The 16,493-nt window shown below is 41.2% G+C and overlaps 3 protein-coding genes across 3 annotated transcripts; 2 read left to right on the forward strand and 1 right to left on the reverse strand.

Annotated features, from left to right (window-relative positions):
- Positions 1–1,338: 1,338 nt before the first annotated feature.
- On the forward strand, positions 1,339–5,064 carry LOC129369850 (extracellular calcium-sensing receptor-like). The gene is made up of 8 exons (XM_055045510.1): positions 1,339–1,481; positions 1,819–2,113; positions 2,225–2,514; positions 2,661–2,956; positions 3,308–3,507; positions 3,627–3,848; positions 3,942–4,065; positions 4,166–5,064. The coding sequence occupies exons 1-8, from the start codon at positions 1,375–1,377 to the stop codon at positions 5,062–5,064; spliced, it is 2,433 nt and encodes an 810-aa protein (XP_054901485.1). The 5' UTR covers positions 1,339–1,374.
- Positions 5,065–6,282: 1,218 nt separating this feature from the next.
- Positions 6,283–10,494, forward strand: LOC129369916 (extracellular calcium-sensing receptor). The gene is made up of 12 exons (XM_055045583.1): positions 6,283–6,432; positions 6,493–6,633; positions 6,723–6,875; positions 6,957–7,157; positions 7,406–7,555; positions 7,634–7,867; positions 7,969–8,099; positions 8,351–8,447; positions 8,544–8,667; positions 9,319–9,791; positions 9,906–9,986; positions 10,095–10,494. The coding sequence occupies exons 1-12, from the start codon at positions 6,283–6,285 to the stop codon at positions 10,446–10,448; spliced, it is 2,289 nt and encodes a 762-aa protein (XP_054901558.1). The 3' UTR covers positions 10,449–10,494.
- A 1,034-nt stretch (positions 10,495–11,528) lies between these two features.
- Positions 11,529–16,062, reverse strand: LOC129369871 (extracellular calcium-sensing receptor-like). The gene is made up of 8 exons (XM_055045531.1): positions 15,998–16,062; positions 15,155–15,443; positions 15,001–15,087; positions 14,616–14,807; positions 13,344–13,877; positions 13,032–13,256; positions 12,624–12,747; positions 11,529–12,535 (listed from the first exon to the last, which is right to left on the reverse strand). The coding sequence occupies exons 1-8, from the start codon at positions 16,045–16,047 to the stop codon at positions 11,634–11,636; spliced, it is 2,403 nt and encodes an 800-aa protein (XP_054901506.1). The 5' UTR covers positions 16,048–16,062; the 3' UTR covers positions 11,529–11,633.
- Positions 16,063–16,493: the final 431 nt, after the last annotated feature.

Raw genomic sequence — 16,493 nt, forward strand, 5'->3', positions numbered from 1 at the left:
TTTGAAAGTATTAAGGAAAATTATATATATATATATATATATATATATATATATATATATATATATATATATATATATATATATATATATCACACAGGCCTCCCCTGACTCTCTGCACTTTGAGTCTTCAAGTACTGCCATAATTTTTGGAAGGAAGTCTTGTCATGAATGACCTTGGAAATCTTCTTGCTCTTTGGACTTATTTATGCTCTGAATTTGGAGTACACTCAACAAGTACACCTTTGATTTCATCCAAAGGGTGGTTCTCTCACTTGGACATAAATCCCTAAAACCAAAAATACAATCACTCAAAAATCTCCTGATGCAATGAGTGAATATGATGTGACATTATGGATCAACGTTGATACCGTTACCCTTATTGGAAAAGTGATTTTTATTTCTTGTTTGATTCTTTCTGAATTGTTTTGATTCGTTTTGAAGACTGAGGGCCAATTGAAGGATTCAATATTGGATTGAAGGCTGCACTAGAAAAAAAAATTAAGTTTAATTATTAAACATTTTTTTCCATTCAAACTGTTGTCTGTTGGCTCTTTGTTTCAATAACTTAACACTTTTGGTTCTTCTTACTTGAACATATCAAGGCAATCGGTTTCCTGATATTTTGAAAGTAATGTGAACGCTTTAACGTGTAAGCATAACTTATTTTTATGAGTACTGCTTAAGTGACATAACTCACACATTGAAGTAGTCATAATTGACATTTTATAGTCAACCTTACTAATAATTTTGGGTTACCTTTACTCAAGTTTACTGCCATTACATGAGTTGTCTGAATGAACATTTTACAGTTAACCCAATTAATGATTTTGAGTTGATAATGGCAGGTTTACTGCCATTATCTGAGTGGTCTAAACATAGTTATTTATAGCTATGACACCTTAAAATGAATTAGCTACTTTATTTGGAGATTTTGAGGCAATCGGTTTCCTAACTTTTTTTAAGTAAAGTGAACTAATTACATTTTACAGTGTAAAAGTAAAAATAGATGTCTAAGAAAATACACAGAAAGGGTAAAATACTTCCAGCGGCAAAATATATGTTCTAAATTATATCCAGTAGTTTCCAGGGAAATGTTAGAAACAAGCAGGATACAGATGTGAACAGGGAAGTAAACACAGGAACGACGCCCAATTAAAAGACTTGTGGAGCCGCTGTGTGACGGCATCCTTTCTCTGGAAAGAAGGGATATAAAAAAGACAGAACCCTCCTTGCTGCACTTGAGGGATGGGGATGCTACCTCTGTTTATTGTTCTGGGTCTGTTGGAGGTGAAGCCAACAGTGGCTCAGAAAAATTCAGCTGCTCTTCCAGATAAATGCAGCCTGCAGGGCAATGCTCGTTCACCCGCGTTCTCCATGGATGGGGACTACATTATCGGCGGTGTCTTCTCCATCCACAACAGCATGCACACAGTGGAGAACAACTACACCACCGCACCCGAGTCTCCCAGCTGCTCAGGGAGGTCAGTGTTTGAGACCAAGTGGATTCTGATTCTTGGCGAACTAGAAATGTTGAAAATGTTTCAGTGCTTTCAAGAGATGTGAATTAAATCCCCCTCCCTCCTTATTATTTTTAAGGTATTGACTTTTACATCAGAATCATGTATGTATATTTAAAGCATTGCTTAAATATACAGTAACTACTAAAACTAGGCATTAGAAGTGACTGATTAATGTTTTTTATGTTTGCATTGTGTAAAGTGTGTGGAGGGACTTTAAATTCGATTGGTCAGACAGTCTTTTCCTGTGTGTTTTGCTTAGGTTTTGTAGACACATGTTGAACATTGTTTTTTTGTGCAGAATAGACCCCCGTGAAGTGCGCTTTGCTCGTGCAATGATCTTCGCCATCGAAGAAATAAATAACAGCACAGAGCTTCTGCCCGACGTCAGTCTCGGATATCAGATCCACGACTCGTGCGCCTCTGTGCCTGTGGCTGTGCATGCAGCATTCCAGCTGTCAAACGGCCAAGATCCTGTGTTTTATGGGGACGGCAATTGTTCTCAGTCTGGAGTGGTGACGGCTGTTGTGGCTGAGTCCGGGTCCACGCCGTCCATCAGCATATCACGTATTATTGGGTCTTTTAACATTCCACAGGTAAGCTGTGTATTTCAGACACATGCACGAAGCTTGTGCTGCTTTATTTGTCACATTTCAGAATTTGGATGGCTTTTTAATTTTTTTTCATTCTTGTTTGTTTTGCTTTAGGTGAGCCACTATGCCACTTGTGCCTGCCTATCAAATAAGCAGCAGTATCCAACGTTTTTCAGAACCATCCCCAGTGACCAGTTCCAAGCTGATGCTCTGGCCAAGCTGGTGAAACACTTTGGCTGGACGTGGATCGGAGCTGTCCGGTCGGACTCAGATTATGGAAATAACGGCATGGCAGCCTTTCTTGACGTCGCACTCCGAGAAGGGATCTGTGTGGAGTACTCTGAGGCCTTTTATCGGACCAACCCGCGCAGCAAAATCCAAAGAGTCGCTGATATCATCAGAAGGTTTCTGTAATTTCCGCATATGTACATTGCATTGATGTCCATCAGCAACCTTTTTGAACGTTCTTCCAAATACAAGTGGCCTATCTTATTTTCTAATAAAAAGTGTGACGTGTTATTTAAAGATGATGTGTTTATTGTCCCTCCAGGTCCACAGCAACAGTTGTGGTGGCATTTGCAGCCATCGGAGAGATGAAGATCCTGTTGGAAGAACTGTCACGAGCTCCGTCTCCGCCTCGTCAGTGGATCGGAAGCGAGGCCTGGTTCACTGACATGGATATGTTAAGTTTCACTTCCTGCGCTGGGGCCATCGGAGTGGCCATCCAGCAATCTGTCATCCCTGGATTTAGAAATTTCCTTCTGGATCTCTCTCCCTCTGAGGTGGCTGCTTCCCCTGTGCTCTCTGAGTTCTGGGAGGATGCATTCAACTGCACACTAAGAAAAAGTGAGATTTTTCAGGTTAATTGCTAATTTAATACACCTACATCCTCATTCAGACTTTTGTGATTCCCGTATGCTGGCAAGGTGTTGGTTAAATGTCGGAGAATTCATATAAAGTACCTTTATGAAAAATATTTAAACACAATCTGGTACTTTGACTTGAGTTAAAACATTTTTTTCAACTGACTAACAGTGTTTATTGTTGTATTAGTCATAAATCATAGCTTTCATTCTCCATGAAGGCAATACAGATGGACAGAATGTTATTAGTTTATAAAGACATAAGAACAAGAGCAAAAGGTTCTGATGACAATGAGCTTCAGCATTTTCCTTCCCTTTTTTTTTCTACTTGTAGGCGGAGGTACACAAAAGAGAATGTGTAACGGACAAGAGGATCTAAAGACACTTAAAAGCCCGTACACTGAAACATCACAGTTGAGAATTACTAACATGGTGTACAAGGCTGTCTATGCAATAGCACATGCTATTCAGACCACACGGTTTAAAAAGACTAATTTCACTGCTGACGAATTCATCAGGCTGGAATATGAAGAGGTTGGGAAATTTTCAACGTTTACCAGCGACTTAGCTTTTCTGATCTGAAATGTCATAATTGAAGTAATACATTTACCTCTATAATTTTCCATCCTTATTTCTTTGAATCACACTCACAGGTTTTAGCTGAGCTCAAAAAAGTCAACTTTTCCCAAAATGGTTATCATGTGTCATTTGATGCGAATGGGGATCCAGTGGCTTTTTATGAACTGGTGAACTGGCAGAAGAATGAGAAAGGAGCCATTGAGCCGGTGACAGTGGGGTTTTATGATGCATCGCTGCCAGAAGGCCAGAAGTTCAATATCAATAGAAACATAACTTGGATGGAAGGCAGCTTAGAAGTAATGACAAAAGTTTTCTAGTTGTTTAACCAAAGTTGCATGAGAGAAATATTTTGTTTTTAAACTTGAATTTTGCTTGTATCTCTGTATCAGGTTCCAGTGTCAGTGTGTTCAGAGAGTTGTCCTCCAGGAAGTCGTAAAGTGTTGCAGAAAGGAAAACCAATTTGCTGCTATGACTGTATACCATGTCCTGAAGGAGAGATCAGTAACATGACAGGTAGTGTTAAACATTTCGAAACACCAGCTGGGCAAAAAAATATCAATGCGTTAACAAATGTGTTTGCTTTATATTTATTTATATTTGCTTTATATTTTAGATTCTCCTGACTGCTTCCCGTGTCCCAGTGAGTTCTGGCCAAATGCACAGAGAGATGCTTGTTTTCCCAAACCAGTGGAGTTTCTTTCCTTTGATGAAGTTTTGGGAATTATTCTGGAAGTAGTCTCAATCAGTGGAGCCTTTCTGGCCATCATGACAGCAGTGATTTTCTACCATCACAGAACAACTCCCATTGTCAGAGCCAACAACTCTGAGCTGAGCTTCCTGCTGCTCTTCTCTCTGACTCTGTGTTTCTTATGTTCATTAACTTTCATTGGAGCCCCCTCTGAGTGGTCCTGCATGCTGCGCCACACAGCGTTTGGCATCACATTTGTTCTCTGTATCTCCTGTGTTCTTGGCAAAACTATAGTGGTTCTAATGGCCTTTAAAGCTACACTTCCTGGTAGTAATGCTATGAAATGGTTTGGTCCTCCACAACAAAGAATGACTGTAGTGTCTTTTACATTTATTCAAGTTATAATATGTATCATCTGGTTGGTTGTGAGTCCTCCCTTCCCAGTGAAAAATCTGACCACCTACAAGGAGAAGATCATCCTGGAATGTGCTTTAGGCTCTGCTGTTGGTTTCTGGGCTGTGCTCGGCTACATCGGCCTGCTGGCTGTGTTTTGCTTTGTGTTAGCTGTTCTAGCTCGGAAACTACCTGATAATTTCAACGAAGCCAAGATGATAACCTTCAGCATGTTGATATTCTGTGCCGTCTGGATCACCTTCATCCCAGCTTATGTCAGCTCTCCTGGAAAATTTACTGTGGCTGTGGAGATATTTGCTATTCTGGCCTCAAGTTTTGGACTCATACTGTGTATATTTGCTCCAAAGTGTTTCATCATTTTGTTTCAACCAGAGAAAAACACCAAGAAACATTTAATGAACAAAAACTAATTGTATCATATTTTTTCACACAACATAAAAAACTGGGTGTACTACACTTATTTCTTCTTTACTGGTTCCTCAATTTCAATAAATATTAAAACTGAAGGGGTTTGCCTCAGTCATTTCTTCATGTAATTTTATGAATTACATAATAGTATATTAAGAAAATTTTTCATACAAATAAGGAAATTTGGCTCATTGATCTTGGCCAAAATATTGATTTGTCATTTGCATCAAAAATTCCCCTAAAATGCATATAAAAATTAACATTTGCGGAGATGATCAACATATGTCTAAAAACAAAATTAGCTGTCATCATGATAAACCATTAAAAATCAGACTGAAAAGCAAGGGCACTCACCCACTTATCACTTCAGGTAGAGTAGAAGGTTTTCAGCTTGAACTTTTTTTTTTTTTTACAAATGCTTCTAGTTTGTTGTAAAATTGTGTGAATCATTTCAATGTGGTCATTTTCAGTGTTAATTTTATTTGTTCTGATAGTTAAAACTGTTTCAATTCAAATTGAAACCATCTTTTCCAAAACAGGTCTTTTAATTTGAATCTTAATATGTATTTTTTCTCCTTATCCTGGTATCTACATGACAAAAGATCATTTAGTTTTCTCCGTGCTGTCTCTTTTCACTATGATTGGTTGAACTGGCGATGACTGAGTTTGCTAATGAAATGCAGCTCGCATAATAACACTATGTAGTTCATCCTGACCCAGTCGTCTGTCGGTCTTCGCCAGGTGATCACAGTCTTTATGGGGTCGTCATGGGGAATCCATTAAACTTTTCTCAGGCGCTGCATCTTTGGGTTTTATTCAGCATTCCTTTCATTGCATTGTCAAGTTTGAGCCATTCTGTGGAAAAAAGAAACACTTTGAGTACAGAAGAAAGAGCAGAGAAAAGAGACGGTATTTTAATAGAGACAATGAATGATCTGCAGGCGGAGGAAACGAGGGCTTTTGAATCTGCTTCAACTCGGTGCGTGAAAGTAGGAGACGGTGATCCTCTCACCTTAGAGATGGACGGGGATGTCCTCATAGGGGGATTTTTCCCTTTGCACTTCCTGGCCTCTGAGCTTCAGCACAGCTACCAAAGCAAACCCCAGGCCACACCTTGCAGCGGGTAAATATGAAGATGTCAGACGTATGCATGTTAAATATCTTTCGACCAAACATTCAAAGTGTATTTTGGCAGATTTGACCACAGAGCCTTCCGCTGGATGATGACGATGGCGTTTGCTGTGGAGGAAATAAACAACAAGTCCAGCCTCCTACCTGGTGTGAAGCTCGGCTATCGCATCTTGGACAGCTGTGACAACGTCCACAGCAGCCTGCGGGCTCTATTCTCTTTGGTCACTTTCTCAGAGTCTGCGGCTGGTCACCAGCAAATGTTGGGAATGAGAAGCACGATAGACCTGACAAGCGAAAAGGCGCAAACACTGTTAATGACACAGGATGATGAAACTCCCAGCTGTCTGTCTGGCTCTCCCATCCCTGCTGTTATAGGTCTTGCGTCGTCTTCCCCGACAAGGGCTGTAGCTCAAGTTCTTGGCTCTTTCAACATCCCACTGGTAAGAAAAGCACAAAGATGGCATTTTGTGCAAAGATGTTTGTAAGTGTTTTGCTGGAAAACAAAACAAAAAACTCTGTCTCATCTCAGGTGAGTTATTTTGCCACTTGCACCTGCCTGAATGACAAGCATGTGTATCCGACGTTTTTGCGGACTGTGCCGAGCGACCTGTTTCAGGTCGGAGGTCTCGTACAGCTGGTCACATTCTTAGGATGGCAGTGGGTGGGCACCATGGGGACGACAGTAAGATCAGGCTTGTTTGCCCTCACTCAATAAACCAAGTCTTTATTTCATTTTACTGACTCCATTCCATGCTCGTTCCAGGATGACTACAGTCAGTACGGCATCCAGGAGTTCTCCAGTCGCTTCAGACGCAGCGGCGGCTGCGTGGCTTTTCACCTGACCATTCCGAAATCACCGACACCGGCAGAGATTCGGAACATGGCGGACATGCTGCAGATTTCCACCGCAAACGTGGTGGTGGCTTTTGCGGCTGAGGGACAACTCTTGGATTTGTTCCTAGAAGTGAGCGTCTCTGTTTATGTGCAGAGACTCTCAGAGAAGATGTGCAGCATTTACAATGCTTTATATTAGTACATTGTCAAAGTTCAGATCATGAGAAGGACTTTGTTTTTTTTTTTGTGCTGACGTTTCTGTTTTTTTTTTTAAACCAGCTTTCTCGTAGAAATGTAACAGGGATCCAGTGGGTGGCTAGTGAAGCCTGGGTGACGGCCGGCCTTCTGACGTTTCCAAACTTCCACGACCTTCTAGAGGGAACGATCGGCTTCTCTTTCCCCGGAGTCAATATCCCTGGGTTGAAAGAGTTCCTCCTCAATGTCCGTCCGTCTCCCGAACCGGGAATGGAGTTCATCAACATGTTCTGGGAGGAGCAGTTTGGATGTCAGCTCCAGTTCGACCTAAATGTAACTAATGACAGCGAGGCGGACACACTGCACCACAGATTCAATCTGGACTCTCAAAACATGTCTGTTGCGACAAAGAAAAGGGAATCCAATGAACGTGTAAATGCTGATCCAAAGCCTGTATGTACAGGCTCGGAAGACCTGAGTCTCACGTCAAGCAGCTACACTGACGTGTCTCGGGTCAGAATATCCTACAATGTGTATAAAGCTGTGTTTGCCATCGCCCACGCTCTCCACAACTTACTTAACTGTGGCTCTGCAGGAATAAATGCGGGTATGTGTGACAAAAACACAGAATTCACTGCAAAACAGGTTTGTGAAACAACTACTGAAAACCAAATCTCTGCTCATTTTTTTAATGATTTTTTTTTACTTTGCTTTTTTTCTGATGTTTCTGCCTTTCTTTCAAACAGCTCCTGGACCATCTGAAGAAAGGAAATTTCACAAATCAGTTTCAGGAGAGAGTTTACTTTGACAGTAACGGAGAGCCGGTCCCTTTATATGACGTCATCAACTGGCAGAAGGACAGCGAGGGGAAAATCAGGTCAAATGTCATCCTTGTTTTGCAGCAGAAACGCTCTTTGCAGGCTCTGACTTCGTTATTTAGCCATTGCTTTTATGTCACTTCCTTGTATATTATTATTCTATTTTAATGTATTGTTCTCATTGTTGTATTACAGCCTGACTAACAAATGACCTTATCTTATCTTATCTTATCTTATCTTATCTCATACCTGAGATGCACGTTCCTGAACCCCGGCTTGATTTCATTTAGTCTTTTCATGTCATCAACAGATTTGTTAAAGTCGGAGGCTATGATGGTTCGGCTCCACTGGGGCAACAGCTGAAGATAAATGGCAGCACTATCGTATGGACAGGAGGCCAGTCGCAGGTGCAGAAAATGTGATGTCTAAATTAAATTTCTGCTTTTTTCGTCAACAAACCAGCTGTGTCTCGTTTCTATGGTGCTTTTCTGGTCAACCGCCAGGTGCCTGTTTCTCAGTGCAGCGCTCCATGTCTCCCTGGCAGCCGACAGGCCAGACGTCCAGGAAAACCTGAATGTTGCTTTGACTGCCTGCCTTGTGCAGATGGAGAGATCAGCAACCAGACAGGTAGCCAGTTCTTCTTTTTCTTTTTTTCCTCCTAATTTTCAAAGCTAAAGCCGCATTTTTTTCTGCACTTGCCAGATTTTAAGTTACTTCCCATTCAAAAAAGACGTTTGGTCAAGATTTGAAAAGGACGGAGTAAATCTTCAATTACAAACATGAACCATTTAAACGTTTTTAATGCAATTTTATTCAAAATGAAAAGTTACAAAGTATTACACCTTTTATGTGACCAGTGGAAAAATATGTATGTAATGTCATTAGAACTGCAATTAATGATTAGTTTAGTAATTCATTGTTCCATAAGTCATTTTGATTAATCAATTAGTCAGATAAATAAAAGTGGGCACATTCTGCATATTTTTAGTAACCATTTAAGGTTATTTCATACACTGTTGGAAGTAGATGAAAATATAAATAAACAAATAATTCACTTCCTCATTTAAATAAAGTCTGTAAATATATTGCTGAAATTAAAAGATTATTTCAAAACCTCGTCAGCTGAGGGTCTGAATCATTTTATCATTTTTATCATTGCTTTGTTGTACATCACTGATGATACAAAAGTTGTGTGGAACAGTAAAAGTTTCAAATTTTACTGGACTTTTACTAGATTTTTTTTTTCTTTCCATTTAATGTGTTTCTGTGTTCCCACAGGCTCCACCGAGTGCATTAAATGCCCGGACTCCTCCTGGTCCGACAAGGACAAGGTGAAATGCGTCGCAGGGGTTGAGGAGTTCCTGTCCTTCAGCGAGACCCTGGGCATCGTCCTGGTTCTGCTGACCTTGCTCGGCGTGTTCCTCACAGCCGTCATTACTGTGATCTTCCATCGTTTTCGCGCTACGCCCATCGTCAAGGCCAACAACTCCGAAATAAGTTTCTTGCTTCTTCTGTCGCTGAAGCTTTGCTTCCTCTGTTCCCTGGTGTTCATTGGCCAACCTTCGGTGTGGACCTGCATGCTGCGCCAGGCGGCGTTTGGGATTAGCTTTGTCATCTGTCTGTCCTGCCTCCTGGTGAAGACCGTTGTGGTTCTTTTGGCTTTTCGGGCCAATATACCGAGCTCCGGGGGCCTGAAACTGTTTGGTCCAACCCAACAGAGGACTATGATCTTCTGCACGACGACTCCTCAGGTGGAAAAAAAACTTGCTGCGGTGCCAACCCTACACAGTTTTCAATTATTATTATTATTGCCATTTACTATTACAATATTGCAAGTGTCATTTCATTGTTCTTTGTTCTCTAAGATTTGTCTGTGTGTTGGCTGGCTCTTGGGTGCACCTCCATTCCCTGTCAGGAGCCCCGCGTATCAAGCTTCATATGGAAAAGTAAGAAAAGCGAGTCTCGAAGCTCGTCCTGTCGAATTCAATCACCACATTGTTCCACGCACAAAAAAAAGAACAAGGTTACAACATTGTGTTCCTCGCCCCAATCAGATTGTTTTGGAGTGTAAGGAGCCATGGCCACTCGGGTTTTACCTGCTGCTAAGCTACATCGGCCTGCTCGCGTTTGTGTGCCTCCTGCTGGCGTTCCTGGGACGGAAGCTGCCAGACACCTTCAATGAGGCCAAGCTCATCACCTTCAGCATGCTGATTTTCTGGGCGGTGTGGATCTGTTTCATCCCCGCTTACGTCAGTTCACCGGGAAAGTTCTCGGTAGCCGTGGAGATATTTGCAATATTGGCTTCCAGTTTTGGTCTTTTGTTGTGCATATTTGTACCCAAATGTTACATAATCCTTCTTCACCCTGAAAGGAACATTAGAAAAGGTATGACTGGGAAGTATAGATAAAAGTCTTTCTTTTTTAAATGAAGTAAACACAATTTTTTTTTCTTTGTTGCTGTCCCTAGTAAAATGCCTTTTAAAAGTAAGGAACTGTATGCAAATTGTTCTTGGATCATAATAAAAATAAGACATCTGTTTCAACAATTTGTTTGCATTTCTTTTTTTCAGAGGAATGGTTCCTCACTCATTGTGATAATGCATGTTGTCAGGTGTGATCAGAGACGCGGCTGAAAGTCGCGGGCTGTCGGCCCTCGAGGTCTGAATGGGTTTAGTACCACTGAGCATCAATCTGCGGGTTGAACAACCAAAACAACAGATTAAAAACAGTAAATATATTTGCTGCTGAGCTCATAATCTGTTTATTTGCTGACTTTAGCAAGTCAAAATGATGCTTGTTTTTAGTTTTTGATTATATTGTGATTAGTTGTGATTAAAAAAATATAAAAACCTATCCTTGCACATTTCTAAGCTGAATTGTAACATGAATTAGAACAAACTCAAAATTGCGAGAAACTCCTATTTATTTGTCTAGAGAAGCTACTCATTAGTCAGATCAACATTTATCAACATTAAACCATTAATACTGGAGTAAGATCTAGAGAAACTCTTATTAGTTTACATATCTAGAACAAACTTAGAAAGTGCCACTTATTTTCATCAGAACAAGAATACAGATAAACACCTTCTAGTTTATAGTTTATGGACTTCTTATTCTTATTAAACATGGGAACTAATGTGTTGTCTTAAAGTTTGTTTCTTTCTTTAACTGTTTCTTTTGGTTTGGTGTTTTGTTGCATTTCCTTCTAATTCATGTAAAGCTCTTTGATTTGCCTTGCTGCTGAAAATATACTACATCAATAAAATACTTCAACTTATCTTAAATAATGTAAGAAGAACAACAGCAAAAAAAAAAAAAAACATTTCTCAAAGCAATGGAGGAGACTCTTTTTTATTTTGGGATGTTATAAGAGACACAAAATTGACGTGACTTTGTTATTTACTCTCTCGCTTGAAGGAATTTGCACTACCTTACAAAAGCAGAAACATGCATTTCAAAGTTCAATAAAAACCAGTAAAAAAATAAAAACCCAAAACACCAGAATGAAATAAATTCATTCAAAGGAATGGTTCCTCACTCATATTAAGATAATAGAAATATGAGCATTTTATTAAAAAGAGGAAAAAAAAAAGTTACCGTTTTTCTTTACCCATGAGGTGCTGCTTTGTATTTTTCTCTGGCTTTAGCAAAATAATGTAACATTTTGGGGCAAACAGACAAAACAACAGCCCAAAGCTGGAGGCCAAAATGGCGAAGGACTCGACTGCACCTGCATAGTTTCCGGGGGCGCTTACGTAAGCCGGGACGAATGCAAGCCACACAGCGGAGAAGATCAGCATACTGAAGGTGATGTACTTGGCCTCGTTGAAGTTTCCGGGCAACTTTCGAGCCAGGAATGCCAGCACAAAGCAGAGACACGCCTGGAGGCCAATGTACCCTAAAACACACCAGAATGCAAGACTCGACCCAACGCTGCACTCCAGTATGATCTTGGAGCGTTCGTATTTGGTGTTTCGAATTGGATAAGGTGGGGCGTCAATTAGCCAGGCGGCACAGATCACCACCTGGACGAGAGTGCAGCTGAAAATAATGGCTCGCTGCTGCTTGGGCCCGAACCACTTCATGATGTTGTCCCCCGGCCTGGTGGCTGTGAACGCAGCCAAAACAACCAGAGTCTTTCCCAGGATGCAGGAGATGCAGAGTGAAAACGTGATGCTGAAGGCAGTGTGACGGAGCATGCAGGACCAAACGGTGGGCTCCCCGATAAAAACAACAGAACACAGGAAGCAAAGCGTTAGAGCAAACAGGATGAAAAAGCTGAGTTCTGAGTTGTTCACTCGCACGACTGCCGTGCTTCTGTGATAGAAAAACACAACCAAAACACCGATAGTGAGAGAGGCGCCCACTACTGAAATGACTGTCAGTGGTATGCCCAAGGCATCATAGGCCAAAAACTCCACCTTCTTGGGGATGCAGCTTGTTCTGTCTTGGTTTGACCAGAAGTCCTCAGGACAAAATATGCATTCTAGTGAGTCTAGTGAAAAGAGAATGGCAAAGAAAAAGAATGATAAACGTGACCGCACTATGATCAATACTTAAGTTGCATTGATTTTCAGTCTCACTTGTCTGATTGCTAATTTTGCCGCTGTCACATGGTACACAGTCAAAGCAGCATACAGGCTCCCCACGACGGACAGCTTTCCTGGAGCCTGGAGGGCAGCTGGGACTGCACACAGACCCTGGCACCTTTACAGGGACAATATGGATTCTATTAGCAAATCTGCTTTTTTAAACTGCAGTCATGTTAGAAATAAAACAAGACTTCAATCCCCTATTCCATGATGGTATCTTTCAGTTGAAACTGAGGAATATCAATACCATCTTTACTCTCTAACGGACTACTGGATGGACAATAATGGGGTCAAATCAGATCCACTCTGTCCTACTCGCCCTACTTACCTCCATCTTAACCTACAGAACTTCAACAGTTGGCATCTGATGAAGGTAAAAACACAGTGTGAGCAGCTTGCCTCACTCTGATGACCTGCCCACATTATTCTCTCCTCCTGGATCACCAGCTCCTCTCCACCAGGCTTAGTCCCGTCGAACAACCCCACGTTGACAAACTCAATATTTCCAGTCGAGCCTCTCTGCCAGTTGATAATGTCATAGTACGGCACCGAGTCGCCCTTCAGGTCGAAATTGACCTCCTCCCCAGTCATGTTGAACTTCACTTCTTGCAGGTAATACTGAAGCTAATGGGGATGGGGAGGAAAGATTTACAACAGAACAAACAAAAGCAATTATTTACTCCTCAAACAGCAAATGCTTCATCGTCATACCTGCCAGGGGAGTATCTGGTTGCTTTGAGCACATGAATCGTTTTCAAAAGGCCCGTTGCCGGGTTGACAAAGAAGGAGGTTGTGCAGTGAATGGGCGACTGCGTACACAGCCTTGTAGACATTGTAGGCCACCCTGGGGCTGGATGTGTTCATGTAGGCTGAGTGCTGCTCCAGCAGCGCCTCCTGCCCCGAACAAACCGGGAAATGGTTGGCAGAGGACGGAAAAGGACTGCAGCCGTACAGAGCCTCCCACAGCTCGCCCACCAGAACATTGTTGGGATATCGCTGAGGGTTGACTCTCTGTAGGTAGTCACTGAGTTGAGCAATGGAACCTTTTCTGATGCCAAAGCCAATGGTGCCCCCCAGGTAGGGGTAAAACTCCCTTCCTGTAAAGACAGACGCCGTGACCCAGGCTTCACTCGCCACCCACTGGATCCCGGTGATGTTCTGCTTCATGTAGTCCCTGAGGAACGGCGTCATTTCCCCTTCGGCTGAGAATACCACCACTACTTTTGCCAAAGAGCGCCGCATGACCTTTTTTTGTTTCCAAAATGGAAGGTCAAGAAGTCAAAACAAAAAAACACAATACAATCTGTTAACTTTTCAACTTGTTACTCTTTGCATGTTTAGATCACTGCAATTAATTTTACCTTAAATATTTGGACTATATTAAAATCTGTGAAAATGTATCACAATCATTCTTCACCGAAGCCAAACTATCGTAGAATATTTTGAGTACATTAATTATGACTTTTAATTGGTTGCATGTAGTCACGTAGTAAATCCACATGTCTTCAAAATTCAATTGCAAATGTAATGGAAAAAAAAATACCTTAAAGTTTGAGATGTTCTGAAAAGAAACCCTTTAGATAGGTTTGCTATCATAACTGCAGATATATGGTGTCAAATTTGCCACTTGTGCTGTAAGAGTGCAATGGTACACACAGATAATAGCTGCGTAAATATTTGGCTTTAAAAGTCATAGTTAAGTACATTTTCATTATCATTCATTAAAGAAAAATCAAGAAAATTATAAATTATGTTTACTTGAGTCAGCAGAAAAACTAATTCGTTTCTAAAATTAATTCACTTTTATTTTTGTTCAAAAACTTAAAGGAACTAAAAACCGACTAAAGCGAGATTTAGTTGGATTTTCATTTTGCCATGACTAACTATTAAATACGGCTGGCCCATATTTAAGAATAAACAGTTTTAAATGACTTTGGAGTTGTTTTCCAACATGGCTGAATAGGTGCTTCTTTAAAAACGTGCCTGCATAATCTCCAGTGCCCGCTGTGTGTTGTAGAGTAGGGGGATCATTTCTTGGTAAGCCACACACACACTGCTGCCCTGCAACTCCCTCAGTAAACCCTGCACCGCAAAACGCCCGTATTCATGGTCTCCTCGAAGAAGCCCGACCCAAGTCCAGTTGAAGTGCAGCAGAAGTTGAGCAATGGCCTTCACCTTTTTCAGCAAGAAACAAAAGAAAGGAAAGGAAATTTTCAAACGACTTTTGAAAATTACATTTTAAAGATGTCAAAATTCATGTCATATGACTACGTATGACTACGGCAAGTGGTTACATTTGTAAATTTTTAAGATGTAAAATTTATGACTTCCTCTTTTCTATTACACAAGCGGCAACATGCAGTCATACCTGGTAGTCATCATTAGGAATCACTCTGAAAAATGTGGGATACTTTCTTCTGTCGGTGAAGCAAGCGCACGATGAGAAGTAGCTGATCTGAGGGTAAAGGTCGGGGTTAGCTTAAGATGCTGAAGTGACTGCAAAGAAAAGGAGATACCATTACCATGGGGATCCTGAATGGTTGCAGGAGTCTGGAAACAACGATGGACTGAGCGGATCCTGACTCCCCGATCACAGCCAGCATCGGAGAGGCTCCAGAGCACATGGGAGAGTCGGCCTCACTCAGCCCGTTCAGCACAGCCAGAGCGGCCCTCTGACCAGTCAGCGGGTACGCACAAGAGTCAAAGATTTTGTAGCCCAGGGTGTGATTTGGCAGTAGCTGTGTGTTCTCGTTTATCTCCTCCACTGCCAGCCTCATGGTCTGAACCCAGCGGAAAGCCCTGGGATCAAACCTGTGGCTCAGCAAAAGTGCAAACACACACGCATGCACACACACACACACACACACGCACGCACACACACACACATATGCATATTGAACAAAGTAGTTAGAGAGAGAAATGTTGCTGGTACTGAAGAAACTGTATTTTTATCTTTTACTTTTAAATAACTAAATAGTTGTCTTTGTCCATATTGTCTGGTTTAAGTCTTGGAAAACATTTTATCATATTAACAGTCATGTTCTATAATACATACATTTCTTAATTTCTACAATCTCAGATAATTAGACTGCTCAGTGAATCAGAGTCAAAAGAGCATTGGTTAAAATAGTAGTAGGACTGACATGGAAATTAATCAGACACAAAAAGAACCTAAGACATTTTTTATTTTGCTCCATAAAGCAAACATTCTTTACCTCCTGAAACAGGAATATAACCTCAGCAGCTTGACTGGTTTAACTACCAGCAGGTGCATTTAGATCCCAACTTATTCTAAACAATGGAGAACAAAATTCCCCCCGATTTCAGCAGGACAAAAAACCCCAACATTTCTCCATGAGGCTCACCCATTACACTTCACTGGTGGCGGTGTGTAGGTGTAGTTCTGATCAGGCATTTCCTGGTTATAATGAAGAGGAAAAATCCCTCCGATTATAAAGTCGCCTTCTGCAACGAAGCCCGGCTGGAAGCTGTTTCGGAGAACGCAGTCTTCAGCTGCAGTTGTAGCTGTGGATCTAGAAACAAGAGAGAGTGTGAAAGAAAAGACACTGACATGGAAAATCAAAGGAAATGAAGCAAGCAGAGGCATGCTGGTAGTCACGGTCAAAACTCCAGAGCTTGGAATTAGGCAGCTTATATACAGAAAGCCACCTTGTTATCTATTGACACAGTGTGACGTAATTGGATATTTAGCAGCCTTGCATCGTTCACCAAAAGTGATGGGAGCAAATGGAATAATTTCATGTGAGGAAAATCAAAATAAGCTAGTTGAGTTTTCTTTTCTTTAAATGAGAAAAAAAAAACATGTATTTACTGTTCTTTGTAACACATGTTTATTTTTAT

The sequence above is a fragment of the Poeciliopsis prolifica genome, unplaced genomic scaffold (assembly GCF_027474105.1).
Source record: "Poeciliopsis prolifica strain line A6 unplaced genomic scaffold, Auburn_PproV2 SCAFFOLD022, whole genome shotgun sequence".
Lineage (NCBI taxonomy): Eukaryota > Metazoa > Chordata > Actinopteri > Cyprinodontiformes > Poeciliidae > Poeciliopsis > Poeciliopsis prolifica.

Excerpts from the sequence above, each read along its gene's own strand:
- LOC129369850 (XM_055045510.1), top strand. The coding sequence starts at position 1,375 with ATGGATGGGGACTACATTATCGGCGGTGTCTTCTCCATCCACAACAGC. Across the intron at positions 3,508-3,626 it reads TCAGGCTGGAATATGAAGAG|GTTTTAGCTGAGCTCAAAAA; the intron begins GTTGGGAAATTT and ends TCACACTCACAG. Across the intron at positions 3,849-3,941 it reads GGATGGAAGGCAGCTTAGAA|GTTCCAGTGTCAGTGTGTTC; the intron begins GTAATGACAAAA and ends TCTCTGTATCAG.
- LOC129369916 (XM_055045583.1), top strand. The coding sequence starts at position 6,283 with ATGATGACGATGGCGTTTGCTGTGGAGGAAATAAACAACAAGTCCAGC. Across the intron at positions 8,100-8,350 it reads GACAGCGAGGGGAAAATCAG|ATTTGTTAAAGTCGGAGGCT; the intron begins GTCAAATGTCAT and ends TGTCATCAACAG. Across the intron at positions 9,792-9,905 it reads TCTGCACGACGACTCCTCAG|ATTTGTCTGTGTGTTGGCTG; the intron begins GTGGAAAAAAAA and ends TTGTTCTCTAAG.
- LOC129369871 (XM_055045531.1), bottom strand. The coding sequence starts at position 16,047 with ATGCCTGATCAGAACTACACCTACACACCGCCACCAGTGAAGTGTAAT. Across the intron at positions 13,257-13,343 it reads ACCAGATACTCCCCTGGCAG|CTTCAGTATTACCTGCAAGA; the intron begins GTATGACGATGA and ends CATCCCCATTAG. Across the intron at positions 12,748-13,031 it reads GGGCAGGTCATCAGAGTGAG|GTGCCAGGGTCTGTGTGCAG; the intron begins GCAAGCTGCTCA and ends GTCCCTGTAAAG.